General features: G+C 37.0%; 1 protein-coding gene across 1 annotated transcript in view; it reads left to right on the forward strand.

Annotated features, from left to right (window-relative positions):
* LOC133572005 (FYVE, RhoGEF and PH domain-containing protein 6-like) overlaps window positions 1–16317 on the forward strand; it is an 80305-nt gene that overhangs the window by 41163 nt on the left and 22825 nt on the right. Inside the window, exons 6-9 of the mRNA XM_061924609.2 lie at window positions 1642–1793; window positions 6311–6467; window positions 6593–6680; window positions 16216–16266. Coding sequence (XP_061780593.1) covers window positions 1642–1793; window positions 6311–6467; window positions 6593–6680; window positions 16216–16266 — 448 coding nt within the window. The remainder of the gene's footprint in view (window positions 1–1641; window positions 1794–6310; window positions 6468–6592; window positions 6681–16215; window positions 16267–16317) is intronic.

Below are 16317 nucleotides of genomic sequence, written 5' to 3' on the forward strand. Positions count from 1 at the left end.
AGTCTTCGACTTGGATTGGTCAGATCTAGTCTTAGACTTGGATCGGTCAGATCTAGTCTTAGACTTAGATTGGTCACATCTAGTTTGAGGCTTAGATTGGTCACATTTAGTTTTCGATTTAGATTGGTCATATCTAGTCTTGGGTTTAGATTAGTCACATTGAGTCTTAGGTTTACATTCGTCACATCTAGTCTTAGGTTTAGATTGGTCACATCTAGTCTTAGGTTTAGATTGGTCACATCTTGCCTTAGACTTGGATTGGTCACATCTTGTCTTAGACTTGGATTGGTCACATCTTGTCTTAGACTTGGAGTAGTCACATCTAGTCTTAGACTTAGATTGGTCACATCTAGTCTTAGACTTAGATTGGTCACATGTAGTCTTGGGTTTAGATTGGTCACATCTAGTCTTAGACTTGGAGTAGTCACATCTAGTCTTAGGTTTAGATTGGTCACATCTAGTCTTAGGTTTAGATTGGTCACATCTAGTCTTGGGTTTAGTTTGGTCACATCTAGTCTTGGGTTTAGATTGGTCACATCTAGTCTTGGGTTTAGATTGGTCACATCTAGTCTTGGGTTTAGATTGGTCACATCTAGTCTTGGGTTTAGATTGGTCACATCTAGTCTTGGGTTTAGATTGGTCACATCTAGTCTTAGGTTTAGATTGGTCACGTCAGGTCTTAGGTTTAGATTGGTCACATCTTGTCTTAGACTTGGAGTAGTCACATCTAGTGTTTGACTTAGATTGGTCACATCTAGTCTTAGACCTAGATGGTCACATCTAGTCTTGGGTTTAGATTGGTCACATCTAGGCTTGGGTTTAGATTGGTCACATCTAGTCTTAGGTTTAGATTGGTCACACCTAGTCTTAGGTTTAGATTGGTCACATCTAGTCTTGGGTTTAGATTAGTCACATCGAGTCTTAGGTTTAGATTGATCACATCTAGTCTTAAGTGGTCACATCTAGTCTTAGGTTTAGATTGGTCACATTTAGTCTTAGGTTTAGATTGGTCACATCTAGTCTTAGGTGTAGATTGGTCGCATCTAGTCTTGGGTTTAGATTGGTCACATCTAGTCTTAAACTTATATTGGTCACATCCAGTCTTAAACCTAGATTGGTCGCATCTAGTCCTAAACCCAAATTGGTAACACCTTGTCCTAGAATTGGATTGGTCAGATTTGGTCTTAGAAATAGATTGGTCACATCTTGTCTTAGACTTGGATTGGTCACATCTTGTCTTAGACCTGGATTGGTCACATCTTGTCTTAGACTTGGATTGGTCACATCTTGTCTTAGACCTGGATTGGTCAAATGATGAGAGGCAAAGCGTCTTCTAAGACAAACCATACAGTCTAGTTGCGAGCGATTAAATGCCCTGAGAATACAAGGACCTGTATTAATGACAACATCCATTGGCCTGTTCATAAAAATACTTTTTATCTTCCGCACAGGCGCTAAAATTGTTAGCCATGCATTCTTTTATCTCATCAGTCATCATGTTTGTCTGCTTCTCTGCCACTTTGAATGCATGCCAATTGTTTCTGCGTTTAATAGTACAGTAACACCACGCTAGGACACAGTTGCGCTTTTGTGATTCCAACAGTAGTTGATGATCTCCCTCTCTGATAATCTGAACTGCAGGACTTCCGCGAGGCGGTAGCTGAAGCGTCTCGTCAAAATGGCAAACCTGTGATTGAGGATCGTCTGCTCAACCAGATCCTGTACTACCTCCCTCAACTCTATGAGCTGAACCAGGACCTGCTGCTGGAACTACAGAACAGACTGGCCCTGTGGTACAGAGCACTTCCAATTGCTTGCATTTGTTTTGATCAGCAGTCAATACTCAATACTTGTCTACATTTGTCCCTGAAGCTTTAAAAATCTGTATTTAAAGGTGCATATCTCCCATGTACTCTTTGAATACAGGCTAATTCAGCCTAATTAAGGAAATGCCAACGTCCTAACTGAGAGGCTGGAATGTGATCTCTCTGTTATCAGCGGAATTACATTCCATCGTCCTCCGACTTAGTTTAGTTTTCTTGTTCTTGTGGACCTGAAAGTAGGACATTCAAGGATAAATATTGAAATAATGATGTACTAAAACTATGGACTTCTCTTTTCCCATCCATCCATGCATTTTCTATACCGCTTGTCCTCATTAGGGTCATGGCTGAGCTGGAGCCTACCTCAGCCTACCTTTTGAGCGAGAAGCAAGTTGACCGACGCCCTAGACTGGTTGCCAGGCAATTACAAAGCACATATAGACAAACAACCACTCCCACTCACATTCACTCCCACGGACAATTTAGAGTCTAGATTTGACCTAAGGACGCCGGAGTACCCGGAAAAAACCCACACAGTATTCTACATTTGTATACAATGTCAATGTAAGGCAAGTTAAAATGGCTTAAAAAAAAAAACAAAGCCATCTGTCAATATACGTCAACAACCCTTTATGACCGGTGAGCTCTGTTAGGGTTTAGGTTTAGATTGGTCACCTCTAGTCTTAAACTTGGATCGGTCAGATCTAGTCTTAGACTTGGATTGGTCAGATCTAGTCTTAGACTTGGATTGGTCAGATCTAGTCTTAGCCTTGGATCGGTCAGATCTAGTCTTAGACTTAGATTTGTTACATCTAGTCTTAGGCTTAGATTGGTCACATCTAGTTTTCGATTTAGATTGGTCACATCTAGTCTTAGGTTTTGATTGGTCACATCTAGTCTTAGGTTTAGATTGGGCACATCTACTCTTAGGTTTAGATTGGTCACATCTAGTCTTAGGTTTAGATTGGTCACATCTAGTCTTAGGTTTAGATTGGTCACATCTAGTCTTAGGTTTAGATTGGTCACATCTAGTCTTAGGTTTAGATTGGTCACATTTAGTCTTAGACTTGGATTGGTCACATTTTGTCTTAGACTTGGATTGGTCACATCTAGTCTTATACTTAGATTGGTCACATCTAGTCTTAGACTTAGATTGGTCACATCTAGTCTTAGACTTAGATTGGTCACATCTAGTCTTAGACTTAGATTGGTCACATCTAGTTTTGGACTTAGATTGGTCACATCTAGTCTTAGACTTAGATTGGTCACATCTAGTCTTAGACTTAGATTGGTCACATCTAGTTTTAGACTTAGATTGGTCACATCTAGTCTTGGGTTTACATTAGTCACATCGAGTCTTAGGTTTAGATTGGTCACATCTAGTTTTAGACTTAGATTGGTCACATCTAGTCTTAGGTTTAGATTGGTCACATCTAGTCTTAGACTTGGATTGGTCACATCTAGTCTTAGACTTAGATTGGTCACATCTAGTCTTAGACTTAGATTGGTCACATCTAGTCTTAGACTTAGATTGGTCACATCTAGTCTTAGACTTAGATTGGTCACATCTAGTTTTAGACCTAGATTGGTCACATCTAGTCTTGGACTTAGATTGGTCACATCTAGTGTTAGACTTGGATTGGTCACATCTAGTGTTAGACTTAGATTGGTCACATCTAGTCTTAGACTTAGATTGGTCACATCTAGTCTTGGGTTTAGATTAGTCACATCCAGTCTTAAATTTAGATTAGTCACATCCAGTCTTGGGTTTAGATTGGTCACATCTAGTCTTAGACTTGGATTGGTCACATCTAGTCTTGGGTTTAGATTGGTCACATCTAGTCTTAGACTTAGATTGGTCACATCTAGTCTTAGACTTCGATTGGTCACATCTAGTCTTAGACTTGGATTGGTCACATCTAGTCTTAGACTTGGATTGGTCACATCTAGTCTTAGACTTAGATTGGTCACATCTAGTCTTAGACTTAGATTGGTCACATCTAGACTTGGGTTTAGATTAGTCACATCCAGTCTTGGGTTTAGATTAGTCACATCCAGTATTGGGTTTAGATTGGTCACATCTAGTCTTAGACTTGGATTGGTCACATCTAGTCTTGGGTTTAGATTAGTCACATCCAGTCTTGGGTTTAGATTAGTCACATCCAGTATTGGGTTTAGATTGGTCACATCTAGTCTTAGACTTCGATTGGTCACATCTAGTCTTAGACTTGGATTGGTCACATCTAGTCTTAGACTTGGATTGGTCACATCTAGTCTTAGACTTGGATTGGTCACATCTAGTCTTAGACTTAGATTGGTCACATCTAGTCTTAGACTTAGATTGGTCACATCTAGTCTTGGGTTTAGATTAGTCACATCCAGTCTTGGGTTTAGATTAGTCACATCCAGTATTGGGTTTAGATTGGTCACATCTAGTCTTAGACTTGGATTGGTCACATCTAGTCTTAGATTGGCTTGCTTCCTGCATAAATTATTGTCAAATATCCTCTATTTGTCAAGATAGCATTGATGATTTTAACAACCTTTTGCAAAAATTTTGAAAAATTCTCTATTGGACCAGAGTGATCTGCTGTTTTCAAGGAGCTAGAGACTAGTACTGCTAAAACAGTGTGTTGAAGATCCTCTATTTCATGGGTCCCCAATCTTTTTTGCACCAAGGACCGGCTTAATGTAGGCATTATTTTCACGGACCAACCTTCCACGTGTGGCAGATAAAAAAATGAATACATGAAAAAACTCACCATAATGTGGAATTAGTGGGAGCTTCCGGCCTTTTCCCTTTGCAAAAAAGCTCTCCATAGACTTTTATTTTTACTCATTTTTGCTAGGAGTAGACTTTTTTCCCGGCTTTAGTATCTGATGGGTTATAGGTGATACATCACATTCAAGGACAAGAGCATGGATATATAATAACGCTAGAAATACTTGCCATTAGTTCCAAAAGATTTCTGCGGATTTCTATTTCCATTTTAAAAGTGATGTATTTATTTATATTTTGTGCAGTATTTCATAAAAGTTTACATACACTTGTAAAGAACATAATGTCACGGCTGTCTTGAGTTTCCAATACTTTCTACAACTCTTGGTTTTTTTTGTGATAGAGTGATTGGAGCACATACTTGTTGCTCACAAAAAAACATTCATGAAGTTTGGTTCTTTTATGAATTTATTATGGGTCTACTGAAAATGTGAGCAAATGTGCTGGGTCAAAAGTATACATACAGTAATGTTAATATTTGCTTACATGTCCCTTGGCAAGTTTCACAGCAATAAGGCGCTTTTGGTAGCCATCCACAAGCTTCTGGATGAATTTTTGACCACTCCTCTTGACAAAATTGGTGCAGTTCAGCTAAATTTGTTGGTTTTCCGACATGGACTTGTTTCTTCAGCATTGTCCACACGTTACAAAAAATACCCGCTTTAAGTGAAATCCGTGTTTTAGAAGTAGATTTTTCTTCTCCCCGTTTTTTGTGTGTTTTTGTATTATATATATTTTTTTCATTTACAGGATTTTTTTTCTCCCATTTACTGTGCATGTTTTTTCATTTACAGGTTGTTGTTTTTATTTATTATATGCTTTTTTCATTTACTATACTATACAGTATGTTTCTTATATATAATTTAAGTCCGTATAACCCCTAACCACACACTTTATAAACTTTTCTCAGACATGCATTAACATTTTCTCATATTTCTCTCGTTGAAACTTTCTCAAAGTTCAAACTTTCGTGGATTTAAAAAAAATAAGTACAGTACACTACTGTGTTAAAGAATAAAACCAAAGATCAAAACCTACTTTTTAGGGCTCCTAGGATTTTTTTACCTATAAATAAGCCCGGGTTTTATCATAAAGCCAGCAGCATTTCAACACGTAATCAGTCACACCATCTTTTTGGGCCTTAAATCCTGTGCTTTTGGCTTCGTCCTGCATTATAAAGGTGCAAGAGGACATTCGTTTCCAAAGTAAGTCTCTCCCATCCATATTAAAAACTTGTTCAGGATTATATCCCCCACCACAGTATACATTCTGTACTATACAGGACACATGGCATGAAGAAGATTGACAATGGTCTACAGTCCCTTAGCGAATCAGGACGCAGAACACAAAAGTGTTTTTATTCAATATAATACTATGAGGCATTTATATGGTTTCACTTTTAACTATGATGTGGCCTACGATGAATTTGATGCCCCTGCAGTCTATATAACAGTAACACTCTGCTTTTTTCTTTTTTTTTTCTTTTTTTTACTTTACTGCAAAAACACTTAACAAAGATCCTTTGTAAAACATTACTGGTCTGCGGTTTTAAAAACAACATAGTCAAAGATCCTCTAATCAAGATGAAGGCGCTACTGTTTTTAAGGATTCCAGCATGTCAAGTTATCATTGATGTCACTTCCTTTGCATGATAAAGTGGCCCGTGCCAGTTCAAAGTGTAATCCTCGTCTGCGGTTTTTGTGAACAGGGATGAAAACGACCAGGTGGCGGACATCTTCCTGCAGAAAGGTCCCTATTTGAAAATGTATTCCACATACATCCGTGAGTTTGACAAGAATGTGGCCCTACTGGATGAGCAAAGCAAGAAGAATCCAGCATTCGGCGCTGTCGTACGTGAATTTGAGGTGACGAGACTAGCCTGACCTGTTTCTTTGTCCTGGGAGTTGGTCTTATATGTCAAGGTGACGTTTCTTATAGCTTTTGTTTCTTTAAACAAAATGGTGTGCTTGTGTTATATATTTTGTCCCAGGCCAGTCCACGTTGTGCCAACTTGGCTTTAAAGCACTACCTCCTAAAGCCCATTCAGAGAATTCCACAGTACCAGCTCCTGCTTAGAGGTAACTCAATTATTTACATTATTGATTATTCAAGTGTGTTCCTAGATAGCAGTTTGTTTCACGCCTTGCAGAGCAGTGCCCTCAAGTGTCAAGAAAGGAGAACATACTGTAGCAATGGATTCATGGCTTCGCCTTTGAAAACAGAACCAGAATATAAACTAGATGAGGCAATTCCTGAAGGAATTGCATGTTAATGCTCCAATGCTAAAGTTGAACTGAAATGCTGATCGAATGTAGTATGAATGTAAGAATGCTTTGAATGTTGAAGAGTTTGAATTTCCAGGAAAACCGGAATTTGGTTTGGAACTTGGGAAAGTGTTAGTGTGAATGTCCGGGATGAGTTGAATGTGTTGGAGGTGGAATGGTTTGAATAGGTTGAGAAATGTGGGAATTGTGCAACTTGTAAAATGTCCCATTCATTTCAATAGGAACTTCCTGGAAATTTGGTGAAAAGCGGGATTTAAAAGAAAAATTGGTTAGCATGAATGTCCTGAATGAGCTGAATTGGTTGGTGTTGGAATTGTTTCAATTGGTCAAGAAATGTTGAATTAGTAACAGCTTCTAATTGAGAAATTCCTGGAATTTGGGGAAAATAAGGATTTTTTCTAGTTCCTTAACCAACTTGTCTTGAAGATGATGAGTGTTTTGACGGTGGAATAGTTGAAATGGGTTGAAAAATGTGAAAGAAGTAGTCGAACTTAAGGCTGGAAATAAGTTACCAAAAAAACGGGAATTCCGGAAAATGTGTTTAATGTGGGAAAAATGGTAGTTTGGATGTCCAGGATGAGTTGAATGTGTTGAAGGTGGAATGGTTTGAATAGGTTGAGAAATGTGGGAATTGTGCAACTTGGAAAATGTCACATTCATTTCAATGGGAACTTCCTGGAAATTTGGGGAAAAGTGGGATTTAAAAAAAAATTGTTAAGAGCATGAATGTCCTGAATGAGCTGAATTGGTTGGTGTTGGAATTGTTTAAATTCGTCAAGAAATGTTGAATTAGTAACAGCTATTAATTGAGAAATTCCTGGAATTTTGGGAAAATCTGGAATTTTTCTAGTTCTTAACCGGCTTGGTTTTTGTCTTGAATATGAGTGTTTTGACGGTGGAACGGTTGAAATGGGTTGAAAAATGTAAAAGGAGTAGTCGAACTTAAGGCTGGAAATAAGTTACCAAAAAACGGGAATTCCTGGAAAATGTGTTTAATGTGGGAAAAATGGTAGTTTTGCTTTCGGTCTCCCCTAGAGGGGGGGGGGGGTTACCCACATATGCGGTCCTCTCCAAGGTTTCTCATAGTCATTCACATCGACGTCCCACTGGGGTGAGTTTTTCCTTGCCCGTATGTGGGCTTTGTACCGAGGATGTCGTTGTGGCTTGTGCAGCCCTTTGAGACACTTGTGATTTAGGGCTATATAAATAAAGATTGATTGATTGATTGATTGATTGATTTGGATGTCCAGGATGAGTTGAATGTGTTGAAGGTGGAATGGTTTGAATAGGTTGAGAAATGTGGGAATTGTGCAACTTGGAAAATATCACATTCATTTCAATGGGAACTTCCGGAAATTTGGGGAAAAGCGGGATTTAAAAAAAAATTTGTTAAGAGCATGAATGTCCTGAATGAGCTGAATTGGTTGGTGTTGGAATTGTTTAAATCCGTTAAGAAATGTTGAATTAGTAACAGCTATTAATTGAGAAATTCCTGGAATTTTGGGAAAATCTGGAATTTTTCTAGTTAACCAGCTTGGTTTTTGTCTTGAATATGAGTGTTTTGACAGTGGAACGGTTGAAATGGGTTGAAAAATGTGAAAGGAGTAGTCGAACTTAAGGCTGAAAATAAGTTGCCAAAAAACGGGAATTCCTGGAAAATTTGTTGAATGTGGGGGAAAATGGTAGTTTGGATGTCCAGGATGAGTTGAATGTGTTGAAGGTGAAGTGGTTTGAATGGGTTGAAGAATGTGGGAATTGTGGAAGTTTGAAAAATAGCCAATTCATTTTGAATGGGGAAAATGCAAAAAAAAAAAAAAAAGGAATTATGGGAAATCCGGGATTTTTTTTTCGAATTGTTGAAGTAGAGCACACAATTGCTGAACAGGCTGAATATTTTGAAGTTACAACAGTTTGAATCAGATCAAAAAATGTGGGAATTGTGGAACTTTGAAGAATGTCCCATTGATTTCAAAGGGAATTTCCCAAAAATGTGGGAAATTTGGAAAAAGTAGGAATTTTTTGGAAAACTTGAATGGTCTGAATGAGTTGAAATGGTTGGTGTTGACATTTTTCAAGTCGAGAAATGTTGAAGTAGTAACATGTTGAATTGAGAAATGGTGTTACGGAATTTCGGGAAAACCGGGAATTTTTCTGGTTCCTTAACCAACTTGGTTTTTGTCTTGAATATGAGGAGTGTTTTGACGGTGGAACGGTTGAAAAGGGTTGAAAAATGTGAAAGGAGTAGTCGAACTTAAGGCTGGAAATAGGTTACCAACAAAACGGGAATTCCTGGAAATTTGTTGAATGTGGAAAAATGGTAGTTTGAATGTCCAGGATGAGTTGAATGTGTTGAAGGTGGAATGGTTTGAATGGGTTGAAGAATGTGGGAATTGTGGAAGTTTGTAAAATGGCCGATTAATTTTGAATGGGGAAAATGCAAAAAAAAAAATAGGCTGAATATTTTGAAGTTGGATCAGTTTGAATCAGATGCAAATATGTGGGAATTGTGGAACTTTGAAGAATGTCCCATTGATTTCAAAGGGAATTTCTCAAAAATGTGGGAATTTAGGAAAAAGTGGGAATTTTTTGGAAAACTTGAATGGTCTGAATGAGTTGAAATGGTTGGTGTTGACATTTTTCAAGTCGAGAAATGTTGAAGTAGTAACATGTTGAATTGAAAAATGGTATTACAGAATTCCGTGAATTTCAGGAAAACCGGGAATTTTTCTAGTTCTTTAACCAACTTAGTTTTTGTCTTGAATATGAGGAGAGTTTTGACAGTGGAACGGTTGAAATGGGTTGAAAAATGTGAAAGGAGTAGTCGAATTTAAGGCTGGAAATAAGTTACCACAAAACGGGAATTCCAGGATGAGTTGAATGTGTTGAAGGTGTAATGGGTTGAAAAATGTGGGAATTGTGGAAGTTTGAAAAATGGCCAATTCATTTTGAATCAGGAAAATGCAAAAAAAAAAAAAAGGAATTATGGGAAATCCGGGACATTTTTTTAGAATTGTTGAAGTAGAGCACACAATTCCTGAACAGGCTGAACAGTTTGAAGTTGGAACAGTTTGAATCAGATTAAAAAATGTGGGATTTGTGGAACTTTGAAGAATGTCCCATTGATTTCAATGGGAATTTCCAAAAAATGTGGGAATTTCGGAAAAAATGGCAATTTTTTTGTAAACTTGAAAGGTCTGAATGAGTTTAAATGCTTGGTGTTGACATTTTTAAAATCAGTCAAGAAATGTTGAAGTAGTAACATGTTGAATTGAGAAATGGTATTACGGAATTCCTGGAATTTCGGGAACACCGAGAATTTTTCCGGTTCAAAAAATAAGTTTGTTTTTTGTCCTGATTAAGAGGACTGTTTTGACGGTGGAACGGTTGAAGTGGGTTGAAAAATGTGAAAGGAGTAGTCGCCAGAAAAAAGGGTGGATATAGGGCTTTGGAAAACCAGGAATTCTGGAAAATCCTGGAATTTCTTTGAACTTGGAAAAAGAGTGGTTTGAATATCCAGGATGGTGGAATGTGTTGAAGGTGGAATAGTATGAATAGGTTGAAAAATGTGGAAATGGTGAAAGTTTGAAAAATGGCCAACTAATTTTAAATAGGAAACATTTCCCGGAAATCTGGGAATTTTTGGAATTTGTCAAGGGGAAGCCCACGATTCCCGAATAGGCTGAACAGTTTGAAGTTGGAACAGTTTGAATCAGATTTAAAAAATGTGGGATTTGTGGAACTTTGAAGAATGTCCCATTGATTTCAATGGGAATTTCCAAAAAATGTGGGAATTTCGGAAAAAGTGGGAATTTTTTTGAAAGCTTGAATGGTCTGAATAAGTTGAAATGCTTGGTGTTGACATATTTCAAATCAGTCGAGAAATGTTGAAGTAGTAACATGTTGAATTGAGAAATGGTGTTACGGAATTCCTGGATTTTCGGGAAAACCGGGAATTTGTCTAGTTCCTTAACCAACTTGGTTTTTGTCTTGAATATGAGGAGTGTTTTGACGGTGGAACGGTTGAAATGGGTTGAAAAATGTGAAAGGAGTAGTCGAACTTAAGGCTGGAAATAGGTTACCAACAAAACGGGAATTTCTGGAAAGTTGTTGAATGTGGAAAAATGGTAGTTTGAATGTCCAGGACGAGTTGAATGTGTTGAAGGTGAAATGGTTTGAATGGGTTGAAGAATGTGGGAATTGTGGAAGTTTGAAAAATGGCCAATTCATTTTGAATGGGGAAAATGCAACAAAAAGAAAGGAATTATGGGAAATCCGGGAATTTCTTTTAGAATAGTTGAGGTCGAGCACACAATTCCTGAACAGGCTGAATATTTTGAAGTTGAAACAGTTTGAATCTGATAAAAAAAATGTGGGAATTGTGGAACTTTGAAGAAGAATTTCCCAAAAATGTAGGAATTTTGGAAAAAGTGGGAATTTTTTGGAAAACTTGAATTTTCTGAATGAGTTGAAATAGTTGGTGTTGACATTTTTCAAATCAGTCGAGAAATGTTGAAGTAGTAACATGTTGAATTGAGAAATGGTATTACGGAATTCCTGGAATTTCAGGAAAACCGTGAATGTTTTGACGGTGAAACGGTTGTAGTGGGTTGGAAATTATGGAAGGAGTAGTCGCCAGAAAAATAGGGGTTTTCGGAAAGCAGGAATTCTGGAAAATCCTGGAACTTTTTGGAACTTGGAAAAATGATAGTTTGAATTTCCAGAATGGTGGAATATGTTGAAGGTGGAATGGTTTGAATATGTTGAAAAATGTAGGAATTGTGGAAGTTTGAAAAATGGCCAATTAATTTTGAATCGGGAAAATGAAGGAAAAAAAAGAGATTATGGCAAATTCGGGATTTTTTAGAATAGTTGAAGTAGAGCACACAATTCCTGAACAGGCTGAATATTTTGAAGTCGGAACAGTTTGAATCAGATGAAAAATGTGGGAGTTGTGGAACTTTGAAGAATGTCCCATTGAATTTCGGGAAAAGCGGGAATTTTGGGGAAAATGGTAAAAAACTTGAATGTTCTGAATGAGTTGAAATGGTTGGTGTTGAAATTTTTCAAATCGGTGGAGAAATGTTGAAGTAGTAACATGTTAAATTGAGAAATGGTATCACGGAATTCCTGGAATTTTGGGAAAACCAAGAATTTTTCGGGTTTTTTTGTCCTGATTAAGAGGAATGTTTTGACGGTGAAACGGTTGAAATGGGTTGAAAATTGTGGAAGGAGTAGTCGCCAGAGAAATAGGGTTTTTTGGAAAAGCAGGAATTCTGGAAAATCCTGGAATTTCTTTGGAACTTGGAAAAATTATAGTTTGAATTTCCAGAATGATGGAATATGTTGAAGGTTGGAATGGTTTGAATCGGTTAAAAAATGTGGGAATTGTGGAAATTTTAAAAATGGCCAATTCATTTTGAATCAGGAAAATGAAAAAAACAAAAGGATCATGGGAAATTTGGGACTTTTTTTAGAATAGTTGAAGTAGAGCACACAATTCCTGAACAGGCTGAATATTTTGAAGTTGGAACAGTTTGAGTCAGATGAAAAATGTGGGAGAACTTTGAAGAATATCCCATTGAACTTCAGAAAAAATTGGGAATTTCGGGAAAAGCGGGAATTCTTGGGAAAATGCTAAAAAACTTGAATGTTCTGAATGAGTTGAAATGATTGGTGTTGGGATGATTCTAATCGGTCGAGAAATTTTGAAGTAGTAACATGTTGAATTGAGAAATGGTATTACGGAATTCCTGGAATTTTTCTGGTTCAAAAAACAACTTACTTTTTTGTCCTGATTAAGAGGAATGTTTTGACAGTGGAACGTTTGAAGTGGGTAGAAAAATGTGTAAGGAGTAGTTGCCAGAAAAAAGGGTGGATATAGGGCGTTGTAAAACCAGGAATTCTGGAAAATCCTGGAATTTCTTTGAACTTGGAAAAAGAGTACCGGTACTTTGAATTTCCAGGATGATGGAATGTGTTGAAGGTGGAATGGTATGAATAGGTTGAAAAATGTGGAAATGGTGAAAGTTTGAAAAATGGCCAATTAATTTTAAATAGGAAACATTTCCTGGAAATCTGGGAATTTTTGGAATTTGTCAAGGGGAAGCCCACGATTCCCGAATAGACTGAACAGTTTGAAGTTGGAACAGTTTGAATCAGATTTTAAAAATGTGGGATTTGTGGAACTTTGAAGAATGTCCCATTGATTTCAATGGGAATTTCCAAAAAATGTGGGAATTTCGGAAAAAATGGGAATTTTTTTGACAACTTGAATGGTCTGAATGAGTTGAAATGCTTGGTGTTGACATTTTTAAAATCAGTCGAGAAATGTTGAAGTAGTAACATGTTGAATTGAGAAATGGTGTTACGGAATTCCTGGATTTTCGGGAAAACCGGGAATTTGTCTAGTTCCTTAACCAACTTGGTTTTTGTCTTGAATATGAGGAGTGTTTTGATGGTGGAACGGTTGAAAAATGTGAAAGGAGTAGTCGAACTTAAGGCTGGAAATAGGTTACCAACAAAACGGGAATTTCTGGAAAGTTGTTGAATGTGGAAAAATGGTAGTTTGAATGTCCAGGACGAGTTGAATGTGTTGAAGGTGAAATGGTTTGAATGGGTTGAAGAATGTGGGAATTGTGGAAGTTTGAAAAATGGCCAATTCATTTTGAATGGGGAAAATGCAACAAAAAGAAAGGAATTATGGGAAATCCGGGAATTTCTTTTAGAATAGTTGAAGTCGAGCACACAATTCCTGAACAGGCTGAATATTTTGAAGTTGAAACAGTTTGAATCTGATAAAAAAAAATGTGGGAATTGTGGAACTTTGAAGAAGAATTTCCCAAAAATGTAGGAATTTTGGAAAAAGTGGGAATTTTTTGGAAAACTTGAATTTTCTGAATGAGTTGAAATAGTTGGTGTTGACATTTTTCAAATCAGTCGAGAAATGTTGAAGTAGTAACATGTTGAATTGAGAAATGGTATTACGGAATTCCTGGAATTTCAGGAAAACCGTGAATGTTTTGACGGTGAAACGGTTGAAGTGGGTTGGAAATTATGGAAGGAGTAGTCCCCAGAAAAATAGGGGTTTTTGGAAAGCAGGAATTCTGGAAAATCCTGGAACTTTTTGGAACTTGGAAAAATTATAGTTTGAATTTCCAGAATGGTGGAATGTGTTGAAGGTGGAATGGTTTGAATAGGTTGAAAAATGTGGGAATTGTGGAAGTTTGAAAAATGGCCAATTCATTTTGAATCGGGAAAATGAAAAAAACAAAAGGATCATGGGAAATTCGGGAATTTTTTTTAGAATAGTTGAAGTAGAGCACACAATTCCTGAACAGGCTGAATATTTTGAAGTTGGAACAGTTTGAGTCAGATGAAAAATGTGGGAGTTGTGGAACTTTGAAGAATGTCCCATTGGATTTCGGGAAAAGCGGGAATTTTGGGGAAAATGGTAAAAAACTTGAATGTTCTGAATGAGTTGAAATGGTTGTTGTTGAAATTTTCGGTTTTTTTTGTCCTGATTAAGAGGAATATTTTGACAGTGAAACGATTGAAATGGGTTGAAAATTGTGGAAGGAGTAGTCGCCAGAGAAATAGGGGTTTTTGGAAAAGCAGGAATTCTGGAAAATCCTGGAATTTCTTTGGAACTTGGAACAATTATAGTTTGAATTTCCAGAATGATGGAATATGTTGAAGGTTGGAATGGTTTGAATCGGTTGAAAAATGTGGAATTTGTGGAAATTTGAAAAATGGCCAATTCATTTTGAATCAGGAAAATGAAAAAAAAACAAAAGGATCATGGAAAATTCGGGAATTCTTTTAGAATAGTTGAAGTAGAGCACACAATTCCTGAACAGGTTGAATATTTTGAAGTTGGAACAGTTTGAGTCAGAGGAAAAATGTGGGAGAACTTTGAAGAATATTCTATTGAACTTCAGAAAAAATTGGGAATTTCGGGAAAAGCGGGAATTTTTGGAAAAATGCTAAAAAACTTGAATGTTCTGAATAAGTTGAAATGATTGGTGTTGGAATGATTCTAATCGGTCGAGAAATGTTTAAGTAGTAACATGTTGAATTGAGAAATGGTATTACAGAATTCCTGGAATTTCGGGAAAACCGGAAATTTTTCTGGTTCAAAAAACAACTTACTTTTTTGTCCTGATTAAGAGGAATGTTTTGACAGTGGAACGGTTGAAATGGGTAGAAATATGTGGAAGGAGTAGTCGCCGGAAAAAAGGGTGAAAATAGGGCGTTGGAAAACCAGAAATTCTGGAAAATCCTGGAATTTTTTTAACTTGGAAAAAGAGTAGTTTGAATTTCTAAGATGGTGGAATGGGTTGAAGGTGGAATGGTTTGAATAGGTTGAAAAATGTGGAAATGGTGTAAGTTTGAAAAATGGCCGATTCATTTTAAATAGGAAACATTTCCCGGAAATCTGGGAATTTTTGGAATTTGTCAAGGGAAAGCCCACGATTCCCGAATAGACTGAACAGTTTGAAGTTGGAACTGTTTGAATCAGATTTAAAAAATGTGGGATTTGTGGAACTTTGAAGAATGTCCCATTGATTTCAATGGGAATTTCCAAAAAATGTGGGAATTTCGGAAAAAATGGGAATTTTTTTGAAAACGTGGAAATGGTGAAAGTTACAAAAATGGGCAATTAATTTTAAATGGGGAAAAATGACACGGAAAACTGGGAAATCTGGGAATTTTTGTAATTTGTCAAGGAAAGCCCGTGATTCTCAAATAGGCTGAACAGTTTGAAGTTGGAACGGTTTGAATTGGATGAAAAATGTGGAAGGTAGAGCGCGCCAAAATCTGGAGAAGTTGAAGAAGTTGAATAAATAGATGAATTTTGGTGTAGAAAACCATATGTATGAATATTTTGGAGCATTCACACAATAACCCATTCCAGGTTCAAACTGTGTCCGTATAACTCACAAAGAGCACAAGTCGACTGTTAAGCGACACTTTTAACTCGTAAAAAGACGTTAATCATTGTTATTACGAAGACATAACATTTGGGTCACATCCCAGGTGGGCCTCACACGAATGTACAAAAAAACGTAACCACTGTACAACATTTTGAAGAATTTTTTTTTTTAAAGATGATATTTGATGAGACAACAGGATTTTTGTTTGAAGTTCAACCCGAATCAGCTGTTATGACATAAACTAAATAAGCTCATTTCCCTCCCAATGTAAACGATCTAAAGAATGTGCGTATTATATTATGAAAACAGCCGTTTTTGTAACGGGGATTAAGATCATGTGCCAAGAATTTACTACACAACGCCGAGCGTTGACCCGGACTGTTTTTGTTTTTCAGACTACTTAAAAAACCTGTCCAAAGACTCGTCTGATTACAAGGACACGCAAGGTAAATATTTGACATCTTTGGAAAGCACAACACAACTGATTGTCTGCTTTT

This window comes from Nerophis lumbriciformis, linkage group LG29 (genome assembly GCF_033978685.3).
Source record: "Nerophis lumbriciformis linkage group LG29, RoL_Nlum_v2.1, whole genome shotgun sequence".
Classification (NCBI taxonomy): domain Eukaryota; kingdom Metazoa; phylum Chordata; class Actinopteri; order Syngnathiformes; family Syngnathidae; genus Nerophis; species Nerophis lumbriciformis.